Genomic DNA, 21,690 nt, shown 5'->3' with positions numbered 1-21,690 from the left:
GCCCCTATCCCCAGCATTTTAATGGCAAATCAATCAGTTCTTTTTTTAAAATTGCTTCATTTCTGATTTAACAAGCTTCTTTATAGCGAATTTTTTTTTGAATTCCCAAGGGGGAGGATTTAAAAAAATGAAATTGAACGAAAAAAAAATTTCCATATAACGAACAGATGAGACAATTCTGTACGCATTGTTCTCACCTCTGGCCTTTAGGCAATTAGAAGTGAAAGGGATTATTGTTTCACAATGTTAGTGATGCCCATAAAACCTATGCAGTCACATACCGAGAAGTTGTGCTAGTCAATATGCTTTCCCAAGCTAGTCAGAGGATTAAGAAGATTCTCAATGTGGATAATAGTCTCTGGTCAACTTGTGTTGTGGTTCTCCTTTACTCCGACAAACGGGCATATTTTTTTCGGAGAAGTGAGTGATCCATGCCTTCCAGTAACTTTCTCCATCTATGTTTACATGGTCATAGCAGCTGAGTATCAGTGTGATTCTGGCATTTTGCGCAGTATTCAAAGAACTAGTGACAGTAGCAACATGGGGGGGGGGGATTGAGGCACCTAAGATATTACATAAACTTTACGAAGATGAAGTGTTGGCAGATTCTGAAACTTTGAGGCTTTCACTGTGCATAAAATATTCTAAAATATAATGGCATCCAGGCAATAATTAATAAAAAAAATGTATGCATTATATCACCAATTTCCAAAAAAAAAACAGCACAAATTAAGGATGATTGCTAAAGAACTTTATGTGGAAACTATAAAGATCTGTCGTGTGTTCAGGCCATGATGGGCAGCTTGTAGCTTGGAGACGGCAATTGCAAATTTTGAAAGATTTATCCCAAACATTTTGAATCAAAAGTTATATATTTGGGATTAATAAACCGACTTTTAATGTGGAATTTCTTAACGATTTAGCACTAATGATCGACATCCTACAGGAGTTATCGTACCATTTCAGAAGCTTTACAGGATCACTATGGTAAAAGCAAATAAATTAGTTATTCTCACTATCATGAGATACTTCCGCTTGCTCAGATTAAGAACCTGAGGGAGCATAGATTCAAATTAGGAAAGACAGTTGTAGAATTGATATGTGGCAGTTTCCTTATAGCCAGCGGGTAGTTGATTGCTGGAACAGGCTTCCATCTATTGTTGTTGAAGCTGTTAGCTTAAATAAATTTAAGGCTGAACTAAAAAAAACATTTGGAGTGAGCAGATGGATGAAATGGGAAAGTTTTTTTTGGCTGATGCTCTATAAGCTTGCTTTCTTGTATCATATGCCTCAACTAATGCTAACTTTGCAGGCAAAGGCAGATTATAAAAAATCTTTGGCAAAGGGTGCAAAGAAAAACAGCAAAGAGTTCTTTACTAATGTAAACTCTAGAAGGAAGGGGATGAATCAAATAGGTCCGCTTGATATCAATGATTCAACTGCTCAAGTAGCTAACAAACTAAATGAGTATTTTGCATTTACATTCACATGAGGAGTTATTCAGGGAGGAGAATACTAGAGGTGTATTAAGCTCTGGCAGTGAGCTAGATGATTCTGTAATAACTGACAGCAAAGTGCAGAAGAAATTGTTGAAGATAAACATAAGAAAGGCACCTAGGGTGGATGGGATCTATCCAGTTATATTAAAGGAGGCAGCAAAGGAAGTAAGCAAACCCTTAGCCATAATTATGAGAGCTTCTTTGGTCTCAGGGGAGGTACCCATGGATTGCAGTTGTGCAAATGTAAAACCAATTCACAAAGTAGGATCCAAGGGCAACACAGGTAATTACAGACCTGTCAGTTTAACTTCTGTTCCAGGGAAATTAAAGGAGGCACTGGTTAAAGAAGCAGTGCAGGATCGTCTAGACAAGACTTCAGTTATAGCTCAGACATAGCATGGGTTTGTTAAGAGGAAGTTTTGTATGACCAATTTGATTGGATACTATGTGGTCACAAAGGAACTGGATGCAAAGAATAATTTTGATATCATATATTTGGATCTTAGAAAGGCTTTTGATACTGTTGCACATGGAACTGTTGCACAAGTTCAAGCAGTGTGGCATTGAAGGCAAATTGCAGTTATGGATAAAGGGATGGTTGAGTTTGAGAAGACAGAGTAGTAATCAATGGACACTGCTCTTCGTGGACTAATGTTATTAGTGGAGTCCCCCAGTGTTCAGTGTTGGGTCTAATGTTGTTTTCTGTATTTATTAATGATACTGATGATAGTATACCAGGCTTAATGTCCAAGTTTGCAGATAATAAGAAGGTCGGCAGTGATACTAATGAGAGTATGCTACTGCAACAGGATCTAGAAAAGTACAGCACATTGGCTGAGATGTGGCAATTGAAGGTTAACATTGAAAAATGTAAACTACTTCATATGGAAAGCAGTAATCCCACAGTAATGTATCAACTGTGTGGTACCACACTGATGAAGGTAGAGAATGAAAAGGACCTGGAGTAATTGTGCAGTCAGATATGAAGTTTTTTGAGCAGTGCAGACATCTGCAAGAGTAGCTCATGGTGTCTTGTCAATAATATACAGGAATGTTTCTAGCAGGGATAATCAGGTGATTATCCTCTTGTATAAGGCAATGGTCAAGCCACACCTTGAGTACTGTATACAGGCCTGGAGGCCTCATTTTAAGAAGAATGTAGACTGCTGGAATGAGTATGGAGAAGGGCAACAAGATTAGTGAATGGAACAAAGGGTTGCGCTTACAAAGAAAGGCTTAAGTTGTGCAAATTACAGTGTCTGGAAACTAGGCACCTGTGAGGTGATCTGATCAAGGTGTATAAAGTCTTGAATGGTTTGAGCATGGTAATGGAACTGTTCCTCTTGCCGAGAATAATCGCCTAAGAGGGTATAAATTCAAATTCAGGAAAGACAGTTGTAGGACAGATGTGCAGAAATTTGCCTTTAGCCAGCAGGTGGTTGACTGCTGGAAGAAATTTCCATCTTTGTCATTGTAGAAGTTGATAGCTTAAATAGATTCAAGGCAGAACTAGACAAAGGTTTGGAGCAAGTGGATGAGTGAAATGAGAAGTTGTTTTTTTGTTTTTTTTTTTGCTGATGCTGTATAAGCTTGCTTTCTTGTATCATATACCTTTACTAATGCTAATTAGAAATGCAGAATTGGAATTTGGGGAGTACATGTACAGAAAGGATATACAGGATAGGAAGGGAGGAGGGGTTATGCTATTAGTTTTCCTTCCTTATATTTTGTGTGCTCAAGAAGCACACAAAATGTAAGGAAGTGCATCCAGATGACACAGGTGGACATTGCAATGTTGAGTCAGTTTGGTGAAACATAAGCATGGGGAAAGCAAAAATGAGGGTGGGAGTTTGTTATAGGCTTAATGACTCTTTATAATTGTTCATTGTACTCTGATGAGTACAATGAATTATATTATACAGGGAAATCGAGTGGATCAGTAGATCAGAGTGTCTTATAATGGGGGATTTTAACTTCCCGGATATTGACTGAAACTTATGGGCTGGTCACTCACGCACTAGCAAGGCTTTTGTGGATTTATTGGATGATTGTTTTCTACAGAAGCATGTTACAGAGGAAACCAGAGGGAGTAACACTCTTGATATGATTATCAGCAGTGATTATTCATGCATTAAGAATTTACAGATAAAGGAACTACGAGGTGGCAGTGATCACAGTGTACTTATGTGGAATTTACTAAAAGATGTAACTACCATCAGGGAGAAAGGGAAGGGTTTTTCTTTCATAAAGGCGACTACAGTGGTCTCAGATTTTTTTAAATTCTATACGGCGGGACCAACTGATGATGTAACCAATAGCAAATTCTAAATGGGAAGCTGAATGCTTCCCATTATTCAAGGAAGTAATCTTGGTAGCCTTTTTGTTCCAACTAAGAAATGCCGTTCTAGGTTTAGGCCCAAATGGATGTCAGATGAACTAATGAGACTCGTGGCAGAGAAGAAAAATGCATGGGATGCATATAAATTATCAGGCAAAACGGAAGCCTAGGGTAGAAATAATCTAATCTGTCTGCACAAAGAAGATTAGGCAAGAAAAGGGAGATGAGAAATCTTTGGCAAAAGATGCAAAAGAAAAACAGCAAAGACTTCTTTACTTATATAAACTCTAAACAGAAGGGGATGAATCAGATTGGTCACCTTTATATCAATGGTTTGACTGTAGATGATCATTCTCAGATAGCTGCCAAACTAAATGAGTATTTTGCATCTACATTCACACACGAGTTATTCGAGGAGGAGATGGCCAGATGTTTATCAAACTCTAACAGGGAGTTAAATGATTTTGTAATAAATGAGAGAAAAGTGGAGGAAAAATTGTTGAAGTTAAACATAAGAAAGGCACCTTAGGTGGATGAAATCTATCCAGTTATATTAAAGGAGGTGACAAAGGAAGTAACCAAACCCTTGGCCATAATTATGAGAGCATCCTTGTACTCAGGGGAAGTCCCCACTGACTGGAGATGTGCAAATGTATCTCCAATTCATAGATGGGGGATCAAAGTCAAATTAAAGACCTGTTAATTTGACTTCTGTTACAGGAAAAGTAATGGAGTCACTGGTTAAAGAAGCATTGCAGGATCATCTAGACATGACTGCTAGGGGAAGTCTTGTCTGACCAATTTGACTGGATACTATGACATGGTCACAAAGGACCTGGATGCAAAAAATAAATTTGATATCATATACATGGATTTCAGGAAAGCTTTTGATACTATTGCACATGGAAGACTACTGTGGTAATGGGAGTAGTATGGCAATAAGGGCAAGTTGCTGCAATGGATAAAGGGATGGTTGAGTGGGAGATGGCAGAGTTGTAATAAATGGACACTGCTCTACATGGACTAATGTTACTAGTGCAGTCCCACAGAGTTTGGTGCTGAGCATATTTTTGTTTTGTGTAATTATTAATGATATTGATGAAGGTATATCAGGCTTAATGTCCAAGTTTGCAGATGATACAAAGGTTGGCAGGGTTGTGAATGATAATAATGACAGTATGCTACTGCAACAGGATATATAAAAGTTATGTAGATGGGCTGAGAAGTGGAAACTGAAGTTTAACATTGACAAATGCAAAGTACTCCATATGAGTGGCAGTAACCCCCAGAGAAATGTACCAACTGTGTGCTGTTACACTCAGGGTAGTTGAGAATGAAAGGGACCTTGGGGTAATTGTGCAGTCAGATATGAAGTTTTCTGAGCAGTGGAGACAGGCAGGCAGAGTAGGTCATGGCATCTTGTCAATGATATACAGGAATTTTGTGTGTAGGGATAAGGAGGTGATTATCCCCTTGTATAAAGCAATGGTCAGGCCACACCTTGAGTACTGCATACAGGTCTGGAAGCCACATTTTAGGAAGGATGTACAGTTGCTAGAACGAGTACAGAGATGGGCAACAAGACTGGTGAGGGGAAGAAAGGGGTGCTTTTATGAAGAAAGGCTTAAGTTCTGCAAATTGCAGCATCTGGAGAGTAGGCACTTGCGAGGCAATCTTATTGAGCTGTATAAGGCCTTGAATGGATTGAATATGCTCAATGCTGATGGGATTCTTTCCCTTGCTCAGATTGCAAACCTGAAAGGGTATAAACTGAAATTGAGGAAAGACAGTTGTCAAATAGGTGTGTGGATATTTGCCTTTAGCCAGCGGGTAGTTGATTGGTGGAACAAACTTCCATCAGCTGTTGTGGAAGTTGATAGCTTAAAATATATTATGGATGGGTGAAATGGGAAGGGTTATTTTTTTTTTATTTATTTATTTTTTTCACTGATGCTGTATAAGCTTGCTTTCTGTATCATATGCATTTACTAATGCTAATGTAGAATAGATGTGTGGAAATTAGCCTTTAGCCAGCAGGTGGTTAATTGCCATAACAAACTTCTGTCATTGTGGAAGTTGATAGGTTAAATAAATTTAAGGAGGAACTGGATAAACATTTAGAGGTAATAGTTTAATTGTTTTTTTTTTGTTTTTTTTTTTTGGCTGATGCTGCATAAGCTCATACACTTGCTTTCTTGCATCACATGCCATTACTACATTTGGCCAGAAAAATGGATCATTAGAAAGTTGAGTAGTAACACTATTAATAACACTAGGCAACACGATTTTTACCTCCAAGAACTTAAATGCTGTTTTTAACCACTTTTTGCGCATAGATTTCGAAAATCACCATGACAGTTTCACACACAGTTATTAAATATAGGGGGTGTTATGTTTTACCAAAATATGCCAATTTCGCATAATCTAGCCAGAAATGTATGACACATTGATTTATTTTAAGGGATATAAGCTAATTCTCTTAATTTTACCAATCGATTCTGGCCACTGTTTTCTCGTGATAAACAAAATCAGACATCTACCTCTGGTTCTTAGGTTCAAATTCCGATGCAACAATTTACAATTTGGAGAGAGAGCACACAGCGTTTTTGGTGAGGATTTTTGTAGGCTGTGTCAAGGTTTTCCAAGTAGGTTCTAGGTTACAACAGTGGAATATACTCGCAGAAGAAACAAAGATTTCAGTGTTTCGAAATAGAAATGAAACATTTGAAATATTTTACTACAGAGGATAGTATGTATTTTTGCAGACATTATTGGACTTCTGAAAGAACTTTATCAAAAGGTTGCATCCTCCTCTGAAAATTTTCAGAGCTACTGTTAAATAGAAAAATGGCTACCATTACTTATAAACATAACTCATACATGGTATCACATCCTTGTACAGTTTCAAGACAATATATACATACACTGATGTAATTTGTTGATACCTGTGTTGCAACAACCATCAAAATGTAATAAATGTATGGGGGATCAAAATGTTCTGAAAGCAAGATATATATATAAGATATATTAATAAATCATACATTACCCAACATGATTTTTACCTCCAGCAAATCAATGGTTGTTTCCGGTCAAGTGTTATGTATAGAATTTAAAATCAATCATAAAAATTTCCTATCACATCTCAGTTTTAAGATATAGATAGATAACTGGATTCTGTACAAAGATATCATTACTGTTTGAAATACAATTTTTAAAACTTAATTAACTTTTGGTTGGTTTTGTTTATTGGGCAAAAGTTAAGCAAGTACATCATTACTGTTCTTGCAATATAGTATATTTCGATTTTGATTCACTTTTCCAGACAAGTCAGTATTTTTATTCATTTTATTACACCATTCAACTGTTCAATATATAGTGTATGATAAATTGCGCTACAAGAATTCACCTTCTGTTCAAATTTACCAATTACTTTTACTGTTTTTAAGTTAATGAATTGTAAGCAATGAATTGTAAGAATTGAAAGCACAGAACTTGCGTCAATCACCCAGACAATTTCTGCTATATTTGTGGACACTTAACCCCAAAAACCTCAAGGATTGTCAGTAATGAACACTTTTTTCAAGAAAAGGGTGAACAGAAAGTGAACACGGTAGAGTCCAAATGGATTAACAACTAATGAAATCAACTTCATCCTCACTAACAGAAGATATATCGTGAATGATGTTACTGTCCTGAATAAGGTAAATGTTGGAAATGATCACAGAATGGTAAGAATGTACACTTGATATAGATGCAGGAAAGGGAAAATCTGACTCGATTAAATAATACAAAGGTCTTTGAGATAACAGAAGAGGAGAAAAAGCAGTATGTACTGGAACTTAAGAACAACTTTGAGCTTCTGCAGACTGCTCAGGACCAAGATATCGACGGGGAATATTACAACTTTCTGAAAGTGATAAAGTTCAAGAAACCTATAGGGAAAAAGAAATCCAAAGAAGAAAAAATTAGTCAAGAAACACTTGTTAGGATGAACCAAAGGCGACAAATGAAGAGAAAGATAAACACTGACAAGAAGAAAATTGAGTATACTGAGTTATGCAAAGCCATTAGAAAGAGATTCAGAGAGGACATAAGAATATTTAACACAAGAAAAATAGAACAAGCATTAAGGGAAAACAAAGGACTTAAATCAGCAGCCATGAGCAGTAATACAGAAAGACAAATGATACTGAAACTGAATAATAGCAACGGTGTACTTTTTAATAGCAGAAAAGGTATAATTCAAATAGCGGAAGACTACTATAGAGAATTATACAAGGAGCGAGGGAACGATGCCAGCAGCGGGGAAGATGAATCGCAAATTAGCAACAAATACGACATACCCGATATTCTTCTTGATGAGGTAGAACATGCATTGAAGAAAATGAAGAATCAGTAAGCACCGGGGGAAGATGAAGTTACTGTAGAGTTGTTAAAATTGGGAGGAAGAGACATAACACAAAAACTGGCAAGGCTCTTCACAAAGTGCATTAGAAAAGGTGTGATGCCTAAGCAGTGGAATAATGCAATCATAGTTTTGCTGCATAAGAAAGGAGATAAATAAGAAATAGGAAATTATAGACCAATTAGCTTGTTATCACACATCTACAAGTTGTTCACAAGGGTCATTACTAACAGATTAGAAAGAATACTTGATGAGAATCAACCGAAAGAGCAAGCTGGCTTTAGGACAGGATTCTCAACTATGGATCACCTTCACGCAATATCACAGCTAATGGAGAAAGCAAATGAATATAAAACACCATTATGCCTGGCATTTGTGGATTATGAAAAGGCATTTGACTCCATACAAGCATAATTGACTCCATACAAGCATAATTGACTCCATACAGGCAATGTTTTGGGCACTGGAAAGACAAGGCATAGATACCCCATATATTATGATTTTTAAGAAAATATATGAGAACGCTACCTCCTTTATTAGACTAGACCAGTGGTTTTCAACCGGGGTGCCGCAACAACATTCCAGGGGTGCCAAGTAATTTTGGCTTAAGTTAGTTAAATTTATTATTATTTTTTAATTTATATGTTTATTTCATTATAGAAAGGTGTACAGTATCTTTTTCATTTTGTGGTGATCTCTAATTGATGTTTACTTAGTACCTCTATATAAAGAATAAAATTATATACTGTGTATATATATATAATTTGTATTATGAAATATAATTTTTATAATTATATATATATATATATATATATATATACACATGGATATATACAGAAAGAGAATCACATATGACAGGCAAAAAATTGAGTAGGGGTGCCACAAAATAAAATATTTAGGGGTGCCGTTATTAAAAAAAGGTTGAAAACCACTGGACTAGACAAAGACGGTAGGAAATTTAAAATCGAGAAAGGATTTCGACAAGGAGACACGATATCTCCGAAGCTGTTTACTGCTGCCCTTGAAGAAGCTTTCAGAAGATTAGACTGGTCGCAGAAAGGAGTCAAGGTGAATGGAGAGTACCTAAACCATTTACGATTTGCAGATGACATTGTGGCCATAAGCCACGATCCCAAAGAATTAGAGGAAAATCTTAATCAGTTATGCACAGTTAGTAAGGATTTTGGACTAAAGAGGAATATGGCTAAAACAAAAGTAATGATGAACAATGATGCCACAGAAAGGAACATAGTGATTGAAGGAGCAGTAATTGAAAAGGTGGAGTCATACTTATATGGGACAAGTTATTGGCTGTAATAATGATAAATGGCTGGAAGTCAAGAGAAGAATAAATTTTGGATGGATAGCATTCAGGAAATATAGTCGCATACTGAAGAGCAATATCCCAGTTTGTCTGAAATGTAAAATAATGAACCAATGTATATTCCCCACCATGATTTATGGAAGTGAAACTTGGGCACTCACCAAAAGAATGGTAGAGAAGCTGAGAAATACACAGCAAAGAATGGAACAAATTATATTGGGAATCAGACTGTGAGATAAGAAGAGAAACACATGGATTAAGCAGCAAACTCAAGTAAAGGACATTCTTATCAAAACTAAAGAACTAAAATGGTCTTGGACAGGACACATAGCTCGAAGACATGACAGATGGGCTAAGAAAATAACTGAATGGTACTCAAGAGGAGCTAGAAGAAAACCTGGAAGACAATGGCGGAGATGAATAGATGAAATTCATGAGTTTGTGGGTAGTAAATGGATGGCCATTGCACAAAACAGAAGGAACTGGAAAGTTGCTGGAGAGGCCTTCATCCTGCAGTGGATTGAAAATGGCTGATGATGATGAACCCTAAAAACTCACAGGAAGAAAATATACAATGTCACAAAAGTTGCATATTCACTGTAATTCAGCTGCAAGATCGGTGACCAAGAAAAAAATCTGGCTCCACATATCTGCTGTATTACTTGTATAACAAACTTAAGGCTGTGGTTATATGGCAAGCCGAGTGCATTACCTTTTGCCCTCCCTATGGTGTGGCATGAGCCCAAGAATCTTTTCGACAACTGCCATTTCTGCATGACAAAAATAAAAGGTATTTCCAAAAAGAGCAAGCACTGCATCAAATATCCCTTCAGCAATTAGGCCAGTGCCACACAGTAAAGAACTGCCAGTACCTGTGCCACCAAAATCTTGGGGTATTGGAAGTAGTGATGAAGGTACAGAAGAAATCGTTTTACCAGATGCTGCAGAACCATGTACTTCACATGATTTGGACTACAAGCCAGAAAAAGAAAATGCCCCCACACTACGTTGAACAAGAAGAATTAAGCGACTTGATCAGAGACTTGTGCATACCCAAAGAGAAGGCTGAATTACTCGGATCCAGACTACAACATTGGAACTTACTCACCAAAGATACAAACATTACAATATAGCATAAGCGAAATGAAGAGTTTTCAAGATATTTTGCAATGGAAAACAACATGTGTGTCTGCAAAGACATCGTTGGTCTTATGCATGAACTGAATATTAATCACAATACCTCTGAATGGCGTTTGTTCATTGATGCGTCAAAGCTAAGTTTGAAAGCAGTATTGCTTCATAATGGAAATACTTTACCATCAATTCCTCTTGTTCATGCTGTTGGCCTGAAAGAAACTTACAATAGTATGTCCCAGATTCTTGCTGCTATACGTTACAATGACTATGGTTGGAATATTTGTGGTGATCTCAAAGTGATTGGACTGCTTGTTGGGTTCCAAGGTGATTTTACTAAATACTATTGTTTCCTGTGTTTGTGGAATAGTCGTGCAACAGCCAAACACTACATCGTACAACACTGGGACAAGAAAGATGAATATATTCCTGGCAAAAGCAATGTAAAGTATGTTCCATTGGTTGATCCACAAAAGGTTTTTCTTCCTCCTTTACACATCAAGCTTGGACTGATTAAGAATTTCACTAAGGCACTGGATAAAGAAAGCAGAGGTTTTACTGAAAATGTTTCCAAATTCATCTCATGCAGAGCTGAAGGAAGGAATTTTCATAGGTCCTCAAATAAGAAAGCTCCTAAAAAGATGAAGAATTTCAAAGAAACCTGAATGAAAACAATACCAAGGTCGCTGGAACTGTGCCATGATGGGAGATTACTATTGGTTCCTGTTTAAGGAACCAATAGTAAAAAGGAAATCATTGAGTGGAAAACATGTCCAAGTAACATATATTGTGTGTTATATTATTTGGTTTTTAGGAGCATTGGCAACTAAGGCCATATTGCTCCAGGGATATGCAGTGGTCATTCCTGACTTTTCTGCATCCTGCGTATTTGGTGGTGACAGGCTTGAACCATGGTATAATCAAGAAGCGTGTGCTATGCACTGCTGCTCCTTCCCACCTGGCTACGGAGGCGCCTATTGTGTGTAATAATTACAACTATATATGCTGATATTGTATAAACACAAGGAATTTAAAAATGCACATATCTTTTGATGTAGACGTGACAAAAGTAAAAGATTGATATTTTCATAATCAGGACATTAATTTTGTTCAGAATAACCAACTTTCGTTCCAGAGGTATGACGAAAAAAAATTTTTTGTTGGGTAGTGTTACAGAATGGCTATTTTGATAGGTTAATGTCTTATAAAATAAAATGAAAAAAATTTTATGTCATTTCTTCTGCAGTTTCTCAAATTTTATTTTTTATGTTGTTAGGTAGGTGGTGGGGCTTAGAGTGGAACAGGCATTCTGTGTGTTATCAGACACTCAGTCTAAAACACTGATGGATCCAATATCTTTCTATTTCAGAAGATTTAGGAGAAGTCCAGTTGGCCTGCCTCCGTAAAATCCACTCATGCACACCTTCTTGATGGTAAGCCCTGTGATGTCACTTATGTGGCAACGAACATGCAGAGTGGTTCCCTTTAAGATGCCTGGTCAGCATGAAGAGGAAAAGACCAAACCTTCCAGCACGTGACAGCACAACAAAACAAATGGCCCTCGGTCTCCACCAGCTTTCACTCCCCCTCTTATGGCAGCTAGAGGATCAGAGTGGAAGCAAAGGGTGCTAAGAATCTCTGGATACGAAGTAATCTCTGGGTAATCTCTGTTACAATGTAAGATCGCTCATCGGTGAAGACAGGATATTAGAGCTGGAAAAGGAATTAGAAAATGTGAACTGGAATATCATCAGTTTGGCTAAAACAAGAAGAAATGAAATGAATCGCATAAGTTTATCAAGTGGAAATCTGCTGTACACCAATGGAAACATGGAAAGGAGCCAAGGTGGCTTTCTAGTCCATAGTGATAAAAAAAACAACATTTTGGAATTCAAAAGTACATTACTAAAGGCATCAAGAATACTACTTGAGCATTTCCAAGAGGTACAAGCTAAAAGTTGTTATTATTAGCCGTATGGTGCAAGGAAGCCTGACACTTATGCTGCACCAGGCAAAAAAAAAAAAAAAAATTATGAATTACCCTGAGAGAGAGAGAGAGAGAGAGAGAGAGAGAAGTAGAAGGAATGATGATATCCAGCTTAGGACCCTGGGTGTGCCAAGCCCAGGGTCCTGAGCTTGGCACACCCAGGGTCCGTAAATCAACACAGTGTGTTGATTTACGCACCAACACCAAGCCATGATGATGAAGAAGTTGAAATGTACACCAAAATTGAGTCTACTAGATGAGGAGAAAACCCACTACACTATCATTAGGATGGACTTCAATGCTAAGGTTGGAAAGAGACAAAACAGTGCAGACAAAACTCCCCAACATGACTTATGGAAGTGAAACTTGGGCACTCACCAAAAGAATGGAAGAGAAGCTGAGAACTACACAGCAAAGAATGGAAGAATTATATTAGGAATCAGCCTGTTAGATAAGTAGAGAAACACGTGGATTAGGTAGCAAACACAAGTAAAGGACATTTTTATCAAAACTAAAGAACTAAAATGCTCTTTGGCAGGACACAGCTCAAAGACATGATGACAGATAGACTAAGATATTAACACATTTGGTACCCAAGAAAATCTAGAAGAAAACCTGGAAGACAACAGAGATGGACAGATGAAATTCACAAGTTTGTGGGGTAGTAAATGGTTGCCCATTGCACAAAACACAAAAAACTGGAAAGTTGCTGGAGAGGCCTTCATCCTACAGTGGATTGAAAATGGTTGATGATGAGGTGGAAGAACAGCAAACCGACCATTATTCAGTAATCAAATTTTTGAGAAGAGGGCAGAAAATCCTAAACAGATCCACAAGAGAAAGTATTGCCCAGTTATGATACTGTGGCAAGATAGTCAGCAAAGTTCAAAAGAGGGCAGGAGTCAGTTGAGGATGATCCAAGGACTGACTGGCCATGTGAAAAAATTAATTGGAAACAACTGGTCTCACTGAAGAAAAATTTTAGAAAACACAGAGATTAAAGTGTTTGAATTTGAAAAAAGTACGTAACATTTTCCATGGAAGCATTTTAACAGTACACAGGCATTTGGAATGTCCGCTGTTTGTGCAAGATGAGTTCCCAGGAACTTTTCCCATTCAGACAAACACCAGTGGACGGAGACATTAAAAGAGAATTTAAAATTAATTCTTGCTAATCCAGATATATTTCTATCCTGTTTGGAGATTTGTAATTAAACGCAGTTACATTTTTCTGATCCTGAATCCAAATTAGAAGGCATGCAGCAGAAGCACAAGGGATCTTCAATGGTGTGATTATCTTCCACCTAAAGCCACAATAATAGGGATTATGCCAGCCTTATGCCAAAGTTAAAAGCTACAATTTGGGGGAAAAAAAGATAAGGGAAGCTGGGTCATTAGCTTTGATCTCACAAAATCAAGTGTGGAACCCCCAATACAATCAAATGAAATGATATATATGAAAGAAGACTTGTCACTCAGTGACTAAAATGGCCCAAGAACTCTGATGTCTACTAAAATCACTGCAAAACAAGAAAAAGTTAAAAAAAAAAAAAAGTTAACCGAAGAACTTAAATATCAATCACCTTTACAGTTATCAGAAAATTTCAACTGTTTCTAACTTCATAGTTAGAAACAGTTTCTTCATAGTTAGAAATAGAGTGGGTCGGTAAATCAGAGGGTCTTATAATGGGGGATTTTAACTTCCCGGATATTGACTGGAATTTGTGGGTTGGTCACTCACACACTAGCAAGGCTTGTGGATTTACTGAATGATTGTTTTCTACATCAGCATGTTCGGGAGGCAACTAGAGGAGGGATTAATACTCTTGATCTGATTATCAGTAGTGATTCTTCATGCATTAAGAATTTGCAGATAAAGGAACCGCTAGGTGGCAGTGATCGCAGTGTGCTGAAGTGGGATTTACTCAAAGAGGTAACTACCATCAGGGGTTAAGGGAAGAGTTTTGCTTTCGTAAAGGCGACTACGGTGGTCTGAGACAGTATTTAAATTCTATACGGTGGAACCAACTGATGATGTTACCAACAGAAAATTCAAAATGGGAGGCATTCAAAGAATTTATCTTGGAAGCTACTAGGCTTTACATACCAACTAAGAAATACTGTTCGTGGTTTAGGCCTAAATGGATGTCAGATGAACTAATGAGACATATGGCAGAGAAGAAAAATGCATGGGATACATATAAATTAATGGGTGACATGGAAGCCTACGACAGATATAAGCTGGTCTGTAACCAAGTAACAAAGGAGGTTAGGCAGGCAAAGGCAGATTATGAGAAATCCTTGTATTATGAGTTTACATAAGTAAAGAGTTCTTTACTTATGTAAACTCTAGAAGGTAGGGGATGAATCAGATTGGTCCACTTGATATCGATGGGTCAACTGTTGATGATCCTGCTCAGGTAGATAACAAACAATGAATATTTTGCATCGACATTCACACATGAGGAGTTATTCAGCGAGGGGAATGCCAGAGGTGTATTCAACTCTGGCAGTAAGCTAGAGAATCTTGTAATAACTGAGAGTAAAGTGGAGGAGAAATTGTTGAAGATAAATACAAGAAAGGCATCTGGGGTGGATGGGATCTATCCAGTTATATTAAAGGAAGCAGCAAAGGAAGTAAGCAAACCCTTAGCCATAATTATGAGAGCTTCCTTGGACTCAGGGGAAGTACCCATGGACTGGAGATGTGCAAATGTAACCCCAATTCACAAAGGAGGATCAAAGGGCGACAAACACAGCATAGGTTTGTTAAGGGAAGTCTTGTCTGACAAATTTGATTGGTTATTATGATGTGGTCACAAAGGAACTGGATGCAAAAAATAATTTTGATATCATATACTTGGATTTCAGGAAAGCTTTTGACACTGTTGCGCATGAAAGACTACTGTACAAATTGGAGCAGAATGGTATTAAGGGTAAGTTGCTACAATGGATAAAAGGATGGTTAAGTGGGAGAAGACAGAGGGTGGTAATCAATGGGTGCTGCTCTTCGTGGACTAATGTTATTAGTGGAGTCCCACAGGGTTCGGTGTTGGGTCCACTGTTGTTTTGTGTATTTATCAATGATATTGATGAAGGTATATCAGGCTTAATGTCGAAGTTTGCAGATGACACAAAGGTTGGCAGGGTTGTTAATGACAGTAATGGCAGTGTGCTACTGCAACAGGATCTAGATAATTTGGGCAGATGGGCTAAGAAGTGGCAACTGAAGTTCAACCTTGACAAATGCAAAGTACTGCATATGGGTAGAAGTAACCCCAGAGAAACGTACGAACTGTGTGGTACTACACTTAAGGTGGTAGAAAATGAAAAGGACCTGGGAGTAATTGTGCAGTCAGATATGAAGTTTTCTGAGCAGTGCAGACAGGCTGCTAGGGCGGGTCATGGGGTTTTGTCAATGATATATAGGAATTTTGCTAGAAGGGAGAAGGAGGTGATTGTCCCTCTGTATAAGGCAATGGTCAGCCCATGCCTTGAGTACTGCGTACAGGTCTGGAGGCCTCATTTTAGGAAGGATGTAGATTTGCTTGAGCGTGTACAGAGAAGAGCAACATGATTGGTGAGGGGAATGAAGGGATTCTCTTACCAAGAGAGGCTTAAGTTCTGCAAATTGCAGTGGCTGGAGACTAGGCACCTGCGCGGTGATCTGATTGAGGTCTATAAGGCCTTGAATGGGTTGAGCACGCTGAATTCTGATGGGATCCTTCCACTTGTTCAGATTACCAACCTACGGGGACATAAGTTCAAATTAAGAAAGGACAGATGTAGAATAGATGTGCAGAAATTTGCCTTTAGCCAGCGGGTGGTTAATTGCTGGACCAAACTTCCATTTGTCGTTGTGGAAGTTGATAGGTTAAATAAATTTAAGTAGGAACTGGACAGGCATTTGGAGGGAATGGTGTGATTTTTTTTTTTTTTTTTTGGCTGATGCTGCATAAGCTCCTACACTTGCTTTCTTGCATCATGTGCCACTACTACTACTACAAATAATTATAGACCTGTTAGTTTAACTTCTGTTCCTGGAAAATTAATGGAGGCACTGGTTAAAGAAGCACTGCAGGATCATCTAGACAAGACTTCAGTCATAGCTCAGACACAGCATGGTTTTGTTAAGGGGAAGTCTTGCCTGACCAATTTGATTATATACTATGATGCAGTCACAAAAGAACTGGATCTAGGGAATAACTTTGATATTATATACTTGGATTTTAGAAAGGCTTTTGATACTGTTGCACATGGAAGACTGCTGCACAAATTGGAGCAGTGTGGCATTGGAGGAAAATTGCTGCTGTGGATAAAGGGGTGGTTGAGGGGGAGAAGACAGAGTGGTAATCAATGGACACTGCTCATCATGGACTAATGCTATTAGTGGAGTCCCTCAGGGTTCAGTATTGGGTCCATTATTGTTTTCTGTATTTATAAATGATATCGATGATGGTATATCAAACTTAATGTCCAAGTTTGCCCACGATACGAAGGTTGGCAGGGTTGTCAAGGACACTATTGACACTATGCTACTGCAACAGGATCTGGAAAGGTTGAGCAGATGGGCTTCGAGGTGGCAAATGAAGTCTAACATTGACAAATATTAGTACTACATAAAGGAAACAGCAACCCCAGAGCAACATATCAACTCTATGGTACTACACTGACAGTGGTAGAGAATGAAAGGGACCTGGGGGTTGTTGTGCAGGCAGATATGAAGTTTTCTGAGCTGCAAGAGTAGCTCATGGTGTATTGTCAATGATATATAGGAATTTTTCTAGCAGGGATAAGGAGGTGATTATTCCATTGTATAAGGCAATGGTCAGACCACAACCTAGAGTACTGTATACAGGTCTGGAGGCCTCATTTCAAGAAGGATGTAGAGATGCTGGAACAAGTACAGAGAAGGGCAACAAGATTAGTGAATGGAACAAACGGGTGCTCTTACGAAGAAAGGCTTAAGTTTTGCAAATTACAGTGTCTGGAGACTAGGCACCGGCGAGGTGGTCTGATAGAGGTGTATAAAGCCTTGAATGGTTTGAGCATGCTCAATGCTGATGGGATTCTTCCTCTTGCTCAGAATAATCACCTGAGAGGGCATAATTTCAAATTGAGAAAAGACAGATGTAGGATAGACGTGAGGAAATTTACCTTTAGCCAGCGGGTGGTTGGTTGGTGGAACAAACTTCCATCCCTTGTCATGGAAGTTGATAGCCTAAATAAGTTTAAGGCTCAGCTGGACAGGTATTTCGAACGAACAGAGGGGTGAAGTGGAAGCGGTTGTTTTTTTATTTATTTATTATTTTATTTTATTTATTTTTTTTTTTGGCTGATGCTGCATAAGCTTGCTTTCTTGCATCAAATGCCTCTACTAATGCTAATGAGTTTAACTTCTGTTCCAGGGAAATTAATGGAGGCACTGGTTAAAGAAGCACTGCAGGATCATCTAGACAAGACTTCAGTTATAGCTCAGACACAGCATGGTTTTGTTAAGGGAAAGTCTTGCCTGACCAATTTGATTGGATACAATGATGTGGTCACAAAGGAACTGGATGCAGGGAATAACTTTGATATTATATATTTGGATCTTAGAAATGCTTTTGATACTGTTGCACATGGAAGAATGCTGCACAAATTGGAGCAGTGTGGCACTGGAAGCAAATTGCTGCTATGGATAAAGGGATGGTTGAGTGGGAGAAGACAGAGTGGTAATCAATGGACACTGCTCATTGTGGACTAATGTTATTAGTGGAGTCCCTCAGGGTTCAGTGTTGCATCCATTGTTGTTTTCTGTATTTATAAATGATATTGATGATGGTATATCAAGCTTAATGTCCAAGTTTGCAGACGATACAAAGGTTGGCAGGGTTGTTAAGGACACTAATGATAGTACGTTGCTGCAACAAGATCTAGAAAAGTTGAGCAGATAGGATGAGAGGTGCCAAATCAAGTTTAACATTGACAAATGTACAGTACTACATATGGGAAGTAGTAACCCCAGAATAACATATCAACTCTGTGTACTACACTGACAGTTTTAGAGAGTCAAAAGGACCTGGGGGTAATTGTGCAGGCAGATATGAAGTTTTCTAAGCAGTGCATACAGTCTGCAAGAGTAGCTCAGCTCATGGTGTCTTGTCAATGATATACAGGAATTTTTCTAGCAGGAATAAGGAGGTGATTATCCTCTTGTATAAGGCAATGGTGAGGCAACATCTTGAGTACTGTATACAGTTCTGGAGGCCTCATTTTAAGAGGAATGTAGAGCTGTTGGAATGAGTACAGAGAAGGGCATCAAAATTAGTGAAAGTAACAAAGGGTTGCTCATACAAAGAAAGGGCTTAAATTTTGCAGATTACAGTGTCTAGAGACCAGGCACCTGCGAGGTGATCTGATTGAGGTGTATAAAGCTTTGAATGGTTTGAGCATGCTTAACGCTGATGGCATTCTTCCTCTTGCTCAGAATAATCACCCGAGAGGGCATAAATTCAAATTGAGGAAATACAGTTGTAGGTTGGATGTGCGGAAGTTTGCCTTTAGCCAGAGGGTAGTTGGTTGGTGGAACAGACTTCCATCTTTTGTTGTGGAAGTTGATAGCCTAAATAAATTTAAGGCTGAGCTGGACAGGTATTTGGAACAAACGGAGGGGTGAAATGGGGGTGGAATTTTTTTTTTTTTTTTTTTTTGGCTGATGCTGCATAAGCTTGTTTTCTTGCATCATATACCTCTACTAATGCTAATCGTTCATGCATACACCACGAAATAGCCAAAGGTATACACAAAATGAAAGCTAAACTTGTTGCCAAATAAGCCAAAAGCACAAAAAAAAAAAAACAACCAAAGTATATCAACGATAACCTTTTTAAATAAAATGGCATACACGTGAACTAAATAGTCCTTATTTACCAGTAGTAACATTTTTATCACAGACAGGCATTCATTTTTGTATCATAAATTATTTTGTTTTATATTGTACAACAGTGTATTTTCTCCCGACCCACCATATTAGATATACCTCAAAAGTTCAATTCTATTGAAAACCAGAAAGCGCATCACAGGCTTTTCAGAAACAGTATACAAATCACCACGTAAACAAACCTTAGATTCTTGATCTTAGGTTCTAGGCTATTAGAAAAGGCCAATATACAGATGCCAATTTTTCAGATAAAAATGAATATTGAGAAACTGGCGTGTTGAAACTTTAAAGAGCCGTTAGATAACCAGAGATTTCACCTGGCTTTGCTTTTTAAGAGAATACAATTCTTTAATTTTCCCTATCGTTGGTATTTACGCACAAGCAAAAAATAAAAATAAGAAGGGTGGCATTTATGAATTTCTTACTTGGTATAAACATGACCAATATCAAGAATAACAGAATGCTTCTCTGAAACAACTCCTAATCCTTCGTACAAAGGCATTTTTATATTATACGAGTTTTACACGATTTAAGCTTAAATTACATGCATATGTTTGTTTATCAGCATATTTCTTCCAACAACCTATGCCACTCAACCATTCGTATACACCAGAAACATGACTAATCAACAAATTACTTTAAACCAGAACTCTGTACTGCAGCGCCACAAGACGACAAAGAATCGATTTAAAAACACATGGCAGATATTGATGTCAGTCGATCAGAACTGTGAAAAATAAAGCAGAACTAGGAACGTATAAACATGGAAATGATCGTATTCTGGAGTTAAACACAGAAGTGGAAAATTAATATAGTATTATTGAAGGGGCCAAGGGGAGAATTATAATTTGAAAGTCCTTCACAAACTTTGGAGGCAATGTGCGGGGGCGAAGTGGGGGTTGCACACGAGCGCAATTTTCAAGTGAGCTTATTATATAGACACACAGAAATTCATTCAGCCTGATACTCACCTGACATTCAGCGTCAACAATACAAAGACAGCAAAATACAGAATCTAGCAACGTTACTTATAGTTTTAAAAAATAAAATTTCATTGTGAAATTACTGCATATACTAAAACATGAACGTTGGAAAAAATTTTACAGTGAACAGGCGCTTTCAAATGAACCAGTTTAAATAAACTTATAGGTTTTAAAAAGTTATTATTATTATTATTATTATTATTATTATTATTATTATTATTATTATTATTATCAGCCATATGGTGCAAGGAAGCCTGAGGTTTATGCTGCACCAGTCAAAAAAAATTTCCAAGTTACCCTGAAAGAGAGAGGTAGAAAGGAATCACCAAGAAAGAGAAGAATAATGATATCCAGCTCAGGACCCTGGGTGTGTCGATCCCATACTCACCAGATGTGAGTGACTGGGGTCAATTTTTAATTAAATTTAGTCGTAAATTCCATTTCAATATAATTTAACTCTCTTTCCTAGATTGGCAGATTTTTTGAATGCTGTTTTCTGTTTTGTTTAATTTTCGTTATTAATTTATTTCTTTGTATTAGTCTAAATTCGTCTATTATTTTTAAGTCCTGTTAATTAAAACACCTGACCACTGGCTCAGAGACTATTGCAAGGCACGGTCACAGCTCTTGCAATATATATTATGTATACACAGTGCGCCAAAAGTTTATCTTGATGAATGTTTGTCTCGACCAAGAGTGTTTGAATGGTTTTCTCATTTTCGTAAAGTACATGAGTCATTAGAGGATGATCCCCCACCTGGCCTACGATCTCTCTCTCTGGTCTACGGTCAATTTTTGGCAAAAAAATCACCGAATGCCTCCCCACCATATTCCTCGGATTTGACTCCCGCAGATTACTTTTTGTTCCCCAAAATCAAAACAGCCACGAAAAGAACGCGATACGGGACGATAGAGGACATCCAAGATGCAGTGACCGACCAGCTGAAAGCGGTACCAGAAGAGGAATTCCAGAAGTATTTTCAAAACTTGTATAAAAGATGTAAAGAGTGTGTACACATCGGAAGTGATTACTTTGAAAATATATAACTTTACTTTGCTGTTAGTGTTATTCTTTTTTTTTTTTTTTTTTTTTGTAGT

General features: G+C 37.8%; 1 protein-coding gene across 1 annotated transcript in view; it reads right to left on the bottom strand.

Moving 5' to 3' along the window:
• Positions 1–20,205, bottom strand: part of Arp10 (Actin-related protein 10) — a 195,174-nt gene extending 174,969 nt beyond the window's left edge. Inside the window, exon 1 of the mRNA XM_090370814.1 lies at positions 20,035–20,205. Within this exon, the coding sequence (XP_090226940.1) occupies positions 20,035–20,111 (77 nt within the window). The 5' untranslated portion in view covers positions 20,112–20,205. The remainder of the gene's footprint in view (positions 1–20,034) is intronic.
• Positions 20,206–21,690: the final 1,485 nt, after the last annotated feature.

The sequence above is a fragment of the Mastigoproctus giganteus genome, chromosome 3, assembly GCF_048544385.1.
Source record: "Mastigoproctus giganteus isolate SK-2022 chromosome 3, ASM4854438v1, whole genome shotgun sequence".
In the NCBI taxonomy this organism is placed as follows: Eukaryota; Metazoa; Arthropoda; class Arachnida; order Uropygi; family Thelyphonidae; genus Mastigoproctus; species Mastigoproctus giganteus.
Note: the sequence above shows the minus strand (reverse complement) of the source record. Positions and strands in the feature narration are given on the sequence as shown.